The sequence below is a fragment of the Chaetura pelagica genome, unplaced genomic scaffold (genome assembly GCF_000747805.2).
Source record: "Chaetura pelagica isolate M959 unplaced genomic scaffold, ChaPel_1.0 scaffold149, whole genome shotgun sequence".
In the NCBI taxonomy this organism is placed as follows: Eukaryota; Metazoa; Chordata; class Aves; order Apodiformes; family Apodidae; genus Chaetura; species Chaetura pelagica.
Genome location: NW_009954411.1, coordinates 136,457 through 146,643, shown reverse-complemented (window position 1 = coordinate 146,643; position 10,187 = coordinate 136,457). Strand labels below are relative to the sequence as shown.

At 60.5% G+C, this 10,187-nt stretch overlaps 1 protein-coding gene across 1 annotated transcript in view; it reads right to left on the bottom strand.

The window, feature by feature from the left end:
- Positions 1 to 9,950: 9,950 nt before the first annotated feature.
- The window catches only part of LOC104394734 (oxysterol-binding protein 2-like), a 98,812-nt gene continuing 98,575 nt past the window's right edge, over positions 9,951 to 10,187 (bottom strand). Inside the window, exon 15 of the mRNA XM_010004369.1 lies at positions 9,951 to 10,128. Within this exon, the coding sequence (XP_010002671.1) occupies positions 9,951 to 10,128 (178 nt within the window). The remainder of the gene's footprint in view (positions 10,129 to 10,187) is intronic.

The following is a 10,187-nucleotide window of genomic DNA, read 5'->3' as shown; positions in this document are numbered from 1 at the left end:
ATGCCAGCACCATTCCTGCCTGAAGCTCTGTCTAGGGGGGTTTCTGCCCCTCCATGAAGGTACCTCCCATCAGGCTGAGCTCTCCTTGCTCTGCACCTCCTGTTGCTTTGAATTAGTCCCTTTGGTGAGGTTCTCCCTCTGCTGTCCCTGCTGAGGACACATCTGGAAGAGTGTCCAGTTCTGGGCTCCCCAGTTCATGAGGGACCAGGAACTACTGGAGAGAGTCCAGCACAGGCCACAGAGATGCTGAGGGGCTGGAGCATCTGCCTGTGAGGAAAGGCTGGGAGAGCTGGGGCTGCTCAGCTGGAGGAGGAGGCTGAGGGGAGATCTCATCAACACTGATCAGTATCTACAGGGGGTGCCAGGGGATGGGACCAGACTCTTCTCAGGGGTGCCCAGTGAGAGGACAAGGGGCAATGGGCACAAACTGGAGCACAGAAGGTTCAAATTAAACATGAGGAGAAACTTCTTTACTCTGAGGGAAACAAAGCCCTGGGACAGGCTGCCCAGGGAGGCTGTGGAGTCTCCTCTGGAGACATTCCCAACCTGTTTGTTTGTGTTCCTGTGGGATCTGCTCTAGCGGATCCTGCTCTAGCAGGGGTTGGACTAGATGATCCCCAGAGGTCCCTTCCAACCCTCAGCACCCTGTGAGGCAGTGGCACAAGGTGAGTCCCTTGTCCCAGGCTGTGTCTGTCCCTCAGCCCTTGCTGTGCAGCCCAGCTCTGCTCCCAGCACAGCCACGCTCCCCTGGCTGCCCCCCTGATGTGCCCTCCAGCTGCAGCTCCTGCATCTGGTGCTGGAGATGGTGCAGGAGCCCCGGGGACCCCCCCGGGGCTGGGGGGCAGGCAGGTGCCCAGGGACAGGCAGGAGGTGGCACCGGTGACTCTGGCTCTGCAGGAGAAAGGGAAAGGTCAGCCCGGGCTTGGGAGGGTCAAGAGGGTCTCACAGGCACATCTCTGTCTCCTCTTGGCTGGTGTCCCCAGTGCCTGTGTTGGAGACCAGCTGTGGAGACACGGGGCAAGTGCCCAGCCTGGCTGGGCATGTCTGCCCTGCACATCACCTGGGGAGGGGGGATGGAGCCTGCACAGGGCAGGGCTGGCCTGGCTGGAGGGGACTGGGAGGTCCCCACCAGGCAGAGCAGCCCTCCCCCTGAAAGCCACAAGAAACCCCTGAACCCCCCACCCCAACCTTGCAAGGGCCAGGAGGAGCTTTGGAGCAGGACCTGAAACACTCACCTGGGAGCAGGACCTGAAACGCTCCTTCAGGGCTCCCAGAGCTGCTGCCTCCTCCTTGCAGAGCTGCTGCCCCTGCTCACGCTCCTGCAGCTGGACAGGAACAGCCCCACTCACCACCAAAGGGCCCAGGGGGGCTGGAGAGGGGCTGCTCTCAGCAGGCATCCCACCACCCTGCACACCAGGGGGTTCAGGTTCCTCCAAGGGCTGAGACCTGCCATGGATTCCACCTCCTTCACAGCTGCAGAGAGGGGCTGGGGGCTTTGCAGGTGGTTGAGGAGAGGGGAGACCCTGCCCAGCCCCATCACCACCCTGTCCCAGGGAGCAGGCAGAGGGTGTGAGCCCAGAGGCTGGAGCCTGGCAGCACCATCCCCAGCCCCGTGCCAGCCCTTGGCCACTGCAGGGTGTCCTGGGGGGGCTGCCAGCCCAGCAGTGCCCCAGAGGAGGGGACAGATGGTGCAGACAGGGCAGGAGGGTCACCAAAAGCCCCCAGCCCCAAGCACCCAGCCATGTGGTACAGGCAGAGGGCACAGCCCAAGGAACCAGGGCTGCCCTTGGGGGCAGAATCACTACATTGTTTTGGTTGGAAAAGGCCTTTGAGATCATCAGATCCAACCACTAACCCAGCCCTGCCAAGGCCACCACTGCCCCATGTCCCTCAGCACCATCTCCAGGGCTTGGAAACCCCTCCAGGGATGGGGACTCCACAAGTTCCCTGGGCAGCCTGGGCCAGAGCCTGACAGCCCTTGCCAGGAAGAAATTGTTCCTAAGATCCCATCTAAACCTCCCCTGGAGAAACTTGATGCCATTTCCTCTTGTCCCATCACTTGTTCCTGGGGAGCAGAGACCAACCCCCCTGGCTCCAACCTCCTCTCAGGCAGCTGCAGAGCCAGCAGGTCTCCCCTCACCTCCTGGTCTCCAGGCTGGACACCCCCATCTCCCTCAGCTGCTCCTTGGAAGTTCTCCAGCCTCTTCTCCTTATGCTCCAGCCCCTTGCCCAGCTCCATTGCCCTTCTCTGGACACGTTCCAGCCCCTCCATGTCCTTCTTGTCCTGAGGAGCCCAGCACTGGTCAAAGCCCACCCTGGCTCAGTGGCTGTGCAGGCTGAACCCCCCAGGATGATCCCCCATCACCCGATCCCCTCCTTCCTCCAGCCAGCAGGTCTCTGGGCTCCCTCTGCCCTGAGCAGCTCCCGGAGGTGATGCTGGACCTGCTGCTGGAGGCTCCACAGGACACACAGCGCCTGGCTGGGGGAGCAGGGGCAGCTGGAGGAGGCCAGGGCAGAGGAGGAGCTGCTGTGCCTGGAAGCTGCAGCTGCCTCCTCCAGAAACCACGTCCCGGGGCTGCGGGAGCAGGACCTGGGGGAGAAACCTGCCCTGCTGGGACTGACCTGATGGCTGCTGGGCCAGGGCCCTGCCCGGCGGCTCTGCTGGGGATGTGTGGGCACCAGCACCGTGAGGGGGTTCCCGTGGGCAGGGACCCCCCAGCCAGCCCCAGAGGGAACCTCGGGAGGTGCTGCCAGGAGCTGCCACCAGCCCCGTCGTGGGGGAGCTGCTGTGGGGACAGGGACAGGTCAGAGCAGCCCCAGCGCTGCCCCCCCAGCCTGCTCAGCCTCTGGCATAAAAGCTCTTGGCTTTGCAGCCAGGTCAGAGCTTCTTGGAAAGACCTGGAGCCACCGTGAACACCCAGGGAGGTTTGGCAGGAGCAGGTCAAGGTGGAGGATCCCAGGGAGGCATCTCTGCCCTCCTGAGGGCTCCCAGCTCAGGGCACAGCAAACTGCTGCCTGGCAGGACCCACTCTTGCCTCGTGGGCAGGGGGGACACATCTGGGGGGAGCAGCACATCTGGGCTGCTGTGCTCCTCAGCTGCTGCCCCCCAGCCAGGCCAGCTGCTCTGCTGTGCTCAGACATGCCCAGCCATGGTGTGTCCCAGCAGCTGCCCCCTGTCCCCTGGACACTGATCTGCAGTTATTCCATATCCCCACCCATGCCCTTCTCCCCTCCCCTACCTGCTTCTGGGTCTCCTGGAGCTGCTGAAGGACATCCCTCTTCTCCTTCTGAAGCAGCACTTGGAGCTGCTCCAGGGCTTCCAGCCTCTGCTGCAGGAGGGAGCAGCTACGATGCCCCAGCTCCTGGAGCCTCTGCAAGAGAAGCTGGGGTCCCAGCACCCCTCCTGGCAGCCCACATCCCACCCCCAGCTCCAGGAAGGCTATTCCCAAGGGAAGTCTCCCCGCAGGATGCTCAAATCCCTCCTGGCCAGGGTGGCACCACCTCAGCCTGCCCTGGCACGGGGCTTGATGATCCCCTGTGGCAAGAGCTGAGGTTTGGGGAGCTGGTGGCCTCATCCTGGGGATCCCCACCCCGGGATCCCTGGGGAGCTGCAAGCCCTGCCTGCTCCTCCTGCCTGAGCCCAGGGCTTCCCAGGGACCTCCTGACCTGCAGACCAGTAACCCCAGGGGGTGCACAGCCACACCAGCAGTTTCCCTGACTAATTCTGCTCTTAAAAGCTCCAGATAAAACCTTCCTGGGGCTCTGACAAGGGACGTGCTCCCTCCCAGGGCCCCACCAGTGTGACCAGGGCCCCCTGGAAAGCCACAGGGCACTGACCCTGTGCAGCTCCAGCCTCTCTTCCTGCAAAGCTGATCTTTCCTGTCGCTTCCCCTGCAGCCCCTCCCAGCAGCTGCCACGGATTCTCTGCCCCTGGAAAAAAAAAATCCCCCCTTTCCACCCTCCTGCCTCTTCCAGCAGCCACCTCTGGCCCTGCTCCCCCTCCCAGAGCAGTCAGTGGCCATGGCCAGCACAGCCCCTGCACCCTGCCCATCCCCAGCCCATCAAGAGCACCCCAGGACCTGGAGACCCCCCCCAGCCTGTCCCTGTCACCTGTGCCTGGCCAGCCCAGGTTCATCTCACCATCCTCTCCAGGTCCATCAGGTCCTGCCTGCAGGTGTCCTGGGTGTGTGGCAGCAGGTCCAGCCCAGCCCTGTGGTGGGGAAACCATCACCCACCTCCTTCTCTGCAGGCAGAGACCCTCAGAGGGTCCCCACCCAGCACCTTCCTGGGCCTCCAGTGCCATCTTCTGCCCTCAGGACAGGCATGGAGACAATCCCAGGGTGGGTTGGATGGGAAGGGAAGGTTAAAGCTCATCTAATCCAACCCCCCCCCAGTGAGCAGGGACATCTCCAGCCAGACCAGGCTGCTCAGAGCCCTGTCCAACCTGACCTGGAATGCTCCCAGCAGGCACCTACCACCTCTCTGGGCAACCTGGGCCAGTGTCTCACCACCCTCAGAGTATAAAATGTCTTCCTAACACCCAGTTTGAACCTCTTTTTCTTCAGTTTACAGCCATCACCCCTTGTCCTATTGCTACAGACCCTGCTAAGAAGTTTGTCCCCATGTCTGTGGGCCTGTCCTGACCCCAGCACAGGATCCCCCCCTGGCAGCCCCAGCTTACCTGGCTCTGTCCCCTTCCCTGCAAGTCTCTCTTGCAGTGGATCCCAGCTCTCGTGTCCCCTCCTGGCTCCTCAGCAGGTGTTCCACAGCAGGCTGGTGGCCAGGAGCAGGCTGAGCACCCACCTGCTCCTTTTCCTGTGCGTTTCCACGGCCAACACATGGGACACGGGGACAGGCTTGGTCTCCTGGCCACATCCCCTCCACTCTCCACACCCCCTGACCCATGGCTGAGCACCTTGGGGCCAGGTGTGCACTTGGTGGCACAAACCCCCCTGCTGCACCCCAGGACACACCTGGCAGGGCAGCTCAGCTTCCTGCTCCCCAGGCTGCCAGCAGGACCTGGCTGCTCCCCCTGGGCAGGGTGACAGGTCTGGTCTCCCTGGGCAGGGTGACACGTCTGGTCCCCCTGGGCAGGGTGACAGGTCTGGTCTCCCTGGGCAGGGTGACACGTCTGGTCCCCCTGGGCAGGGTGACACGGCTGCTCCCCCTGAGCAGGGTGACACGGCTGCTCCCCCTGAGCAGGGTGACAGGTCTGGTCTCCCTGGGCAGGGTGACACGTCTGGTCCCCCTGGGCAGGGTGACAGGTCTGGTCCCCCTGGGCAGGGCGACACGGCTGCTCCCCCTCGCCCAGGAGGTCCCACAGCCCTGGTGGTACCTGCAGGAAACAAGTGGCACTTGGGGAGAGGAGCCCACCCCCCCCAGACAGACCCCAGGAGCAGCTGGAGCTGGTCCCTGCCATGCCCCTTCCCCCGCTGGGTCTGTCCCCCGGGTCCTGGTGCTGCTGCTGGCAGAGCCTCTCCCTGCCCTGGCCCTGCTGCTGCTGGCAGAGGTGCCCAGGGCTCCCCGGGGACAGGCAGCACCTGGTTCTTCACTGCGCAAGGTGATGGTCACTGGGTCTTCCCGAGAGCATGGACCACCATGTGGCCAGTCCCCCCAGCCCAGAGCCCGCTGAGGGGAGGGTGGTGGCCAGGGAGCCCCCCAGGCCACCCCCAAACCCTTGCTCTGGCTCAGTCTGGAGATCCTTCCTCCCAGGGACTCCAGGCTCTCCCTCCTCACCAGAGGTGGAGACCTGCTCTGCGAGGGACGTCTGCCCATCCCCACTGCCAGATGTCCATGGGTGTCCCAGCTTCTCCCTGTAGGGATCAAGGATTCATCCTGCCCAAGATCATCTCCCTCAGCAGGGACATACCCAAAAGGCTCATCTTCCTCCTCCTTGGAGAACAGCTGGGGCTCCACCATGGTCTCCCAAAACCTGTCAGCAAAGTCTTCGGTGCAGATAGAGCTGGAGCTGCTCCTGTTCCCCGCGCTGGGCTGGGAGCTGAAGAGCTGAGCCATCCCCTGGCAGTGCTCCTCCCGTGGCACAGGGCTGGTGGCACCCTGGGGACAGCTGGCACAGTGTTCTTCCAGCCCCCATTAGGCTTCAGAGTGAACACAGCAAGAGCGACACGGCCCAGCCCACCCACCGCCCGGGGCTGAGGGCCACACCACAGGGGGGCCAGGTGGATCTGCAGGGCATGGATGTTTGGCTTCCATCGAAGCCCAGACACCAGCACACTCCTACCCAGGAGCTGCCCTGGACCCCTGCTGCCTGCACCACAGCACGGGCTGACCCCCCACCCTGACCCCTGCTCACCTGGCCAAGCTGGGCTGGGGCAGGCAGGGAGGCTGAGTTGTGTGTGTCTGTCACCTGGCAACACAACAGTGTCCAGTCAGTCTCAGCCTGTCCTATCTTCCCCTCCCATCTCCACAGACCCTGCCCAGAACCTCCTCCACCTCCCCTGGGCCTCTTCTCCTGGGCCACCGAGGCCTCCTTGGCCACCTCCTGCCCCAGTGTCCCCACGGCCACCATCTCCTTCCCACCATCCCCCAGAAAAACACCCTCCCTGGGCCACCTCTCCTGTTATTCCTTCCCCGGACAACAATCTTCTCTCTTGGACAACCTCCACAGGGACATCTCCCCAGATGATATCCTGCCCTAGGTCTCCTCCCTCCCTGGGCAGCCCCTTCCCTGGTTCTTCTCTGAGCTCTCTCCCCCAGGAGAACCTCCTCCCATGGATACCTATGTCTGGACCACCCCTCCCATCCCTGCTTTCCTGGACTTTGTCCCTTGGCCACCTCCTGCCTTGGACAACCTCTGCTGGACAATCTCCTCCTCTGGGCAACCTTCCCCAAGACCCTCCACCTTCTCTGGACCTCCTTCTCCTCTCAGCCACCTCCTGTACAGTTCTCCTACTCTGGGCAGCCTCCTCCTTCAGACAATCTCCCCATCTCCTCCCTCAGCCACCTCTCTGTGGTCCTTTCCCTGGCCACCTCACCTGACATCCCCCTCGTGTCCAGGCCCCTGTGCATGCCTAGAGCTGACCTATCCTGGGGTGCCCCCAGGACCCCCCACCTGCAGCCCTGAGGAGCAAGTGACAACCTCAGCACTGCAGCTTTTAAAACTCCCGAATCCAAGTTTTATTACTGTGTAGGAGAAGAGGAATCACTCACAATATATTGTTCCAAAAGAAATACATTCAACAGCATTTACAGTGGAATGACATTAAAATCCTCTGGGAGTGGAACAGACAGACCAGGAGATGGTGCTCTGGTTAAGTGCTGCTGCTAGATGACCTCTGGAGGACAGAGTCATTTTTAAAATCAGCCTAAAAACCAGAAGATTTGTTTTGGGGGGTGCTCCTCATGCTCCCCCCAGCTCCACTAAGCTGAGCAGGGTCTGTGATGGTGATTTCTAGGCAGATGCAGCAATGGGGGGTGGATCAGAGAGGACTTCCCAAGGCCCTAAAGCCCAGCAGGACTGTCAGAATTCCTGAGCTGTTCCCCCCTTGCTGTGAGAAAGCTGGGATCCTGCTTTGGGAACAGCCCAGGCAGGAGCTCCTCACCTCTCCAAGCTCTTGGCCAACACTTGCATTGACAAAGCCAACAGGGAAAATAAGGCATTTGGAAGAGCTCCATTTCTACTCCATTTTACAAAACCAACTCGAGTGGAACAACCTCCCCCTGGGCAGCTCTGGCTGCCACCCCAAACCAAGGTGAGTTAGTGCAGAGCCTCCTCTGCTCTCCCAGGGAGGGGACAGATCTCCATGCCCTGGGGCTGGGACACCCAGCAGCTCCCTGCAGGCTGCAACCAACCTCTAGGACTGAAGTTTGAATCATCAAGAGCTGCAGCAGCTTTACTGAGCTACAGGCAAACAGCTCGGAATGGTCTGGGAGGAGCCAACAGGTCAGACTGGAACACCCCGAGGGGTGGGAAGCAGCTGGGAGCACCTTCCTCCCAACCACAGGGGACACCAAGTGCTGCCCCTCAAACCCCAACCACTTTGTTTCTAGAAGGGGATGTCTTTCTAGCACCTCCTGAATGCAACCCCAGCCAGCTTGGGAGCAAGATGTTGCTTCTCTCCTCTGGGAATGACTCCATCACCACCACCCCTACCCCCTGTCTCTGCGACAAGCCCAGGGAGATCCTGCTTGTGCTACAAAAACTCCAGACACTTCTGTCTTCATTATTTTTCATCTATTGTGTACCATAGAAATTTAAGCAAAATAATTTTATATATATATTATATATATATATAAATTAGAAGCAAAAAAATAAGATGACAGGGTACATTGGAATCAGTGGGTGCTGCCACTCCAAGAGCCACTCACTACTGTTCCCATACAAGGTCTATATTCTGTACACGTGGGTTTGCTGTGAAGAGCAGGTCTGGAGGTGCTGGAAGAGAAGCCAGCCAGGAGAAGACAAATGGTTAAGGAACCTGATGGCATAAGTGTCCCATGTGCAGCCTGGGTATTCCAGTTCCCATTGCCTCCAAGTTCATTATTGCTAAATATCTTCTGATGTGGGTGGGAGGGTCTGGTGAGCGGTGGCCTCTGGCCCCAGGCAGCAGCCTGTGTGATATGATGAAGACTTGCAGAAGAAGACATCAAAGATGAGATCTGACAGGGCAAACACACGTGTCCAGGTCTCCCTGATGCTCTCTGGCTCAGCAGATCCCATCTCTGGGGTTACTCTGCTCCTCCCCTTGGGTGCTGGGGCTGGCGGTACTTGCCGGTGTGTCCAGTGGCCCAGCCCTGCTCCTTGCTGACCACGGGCAGGACTTGCTCTGCTCCTCTGGTGGGCCCAGGGCTGCAGCAAGGAACTGGCACCCAGGAGGGGTGAGTGGGGGGCTGCTCCAGCCCCGTGCTCAGGCTGAACCTGCTCCTGGGGGAAACCAGCCACGAGGGAGAAGCAGCAGAGCTGGGCTGCAGCTGCCCCCAGCTCAGCCTGTGACCCCTCGGGTCTGAGGACCAGACCTGTCTGATCCAGTAGGGAAGACACATGGATGGGAGAGCCAGGAGCAAGGCTGCATCCAGGGAGGCTCCATCCCAGCAGGACCAAGCTCCAGGCTCCTGCCAGCAGTGGGATGGAGGGGGAGACAGTTGGTATGTGGAGCCTGGAGCACTGCTGGTCTCCAAACCTCTTGGCTCTGCCCCTGCCAGGTGTTCTGACCTTGGCTGGGCCGTGTCCCCCTTCAGATGGGGTTGCAGGAAAACCAAACCAAACCTTGCTCAAATCACTCTCACAACACATCAGTCCTAGGCCTTGACTGGGCACAGCAGGCTGAGGGGATCCTGCTCTAACGCTTCTTTGGGAAAAAGAAAAAAAGAAGACTAAAAAAAAAAAGGAACAAGTTCACCAGCTGAAATATCCTAATTGGTGTTACTGGGATGACTGGGCACTGCAGGAACCACCAAGAGGCTCCAGGGTGAAGTGCCATGGCCCCTGGAGAGTTCTCTGAGCAGGACGCAGGGGTGTTCGTGTCCATCTTTGAAGGAACCTGAACCAGGAGCAGATCGGGTTGTTTGGGTTTTAAAAAAACAAGTCATTTCATAACGTCCTCACACAAATGGGGGGGAAAAAGAAAATGTGAAAGAATTAGAGCTGAGAGAAGCACACGGCATCCCCACAACACCCGCATCTTTGGAAGTTGACATCTCAGGTGGTAAAGCTGAGGTGCTGAGAGGTTCAGGCAGCAAATCCTGACAGCAAGAGAAATCCCAGGCTCGGGGCCTCGCTCCCCGCGGGAGGAGCCACCGTTTGGAGACAAAAAATAAACCAATGAAACCAAACCAAAACTGTTTGTTAGTGCGTAAAAAAATAGGTTTGGGATCCCTGTTCTGAGCTGCTTCCCGGGCTCCTGCAGGTGCTGCCTGGGTGGGTTTTGCACCCTCGGCTGCTGGGGTGTCCCCGCTTGTCCCTGGGGGGTCCCCCTGGTGCCAGGGGGGGTTCAGAAGATGTCGGGGCACGTGCTCCAGTCCTGCTTCTCCTTGGCCTCCCAGTAGCCGCCCTTGTAGACGCAGATGAGCTCCCCGGTCAGCGCGTCCACCCTGCGCTCGAACCACAGCGGGACGTAACCCTCGTAGTCCTTGCCTGTCCCGAGAGACACGGGGTGAGGGCGGCTCCTCCTGCAGCCCCCAACCCCCGCGGGGATCCCATCCCCACACAGGGGAGACAAGGGGTGGCC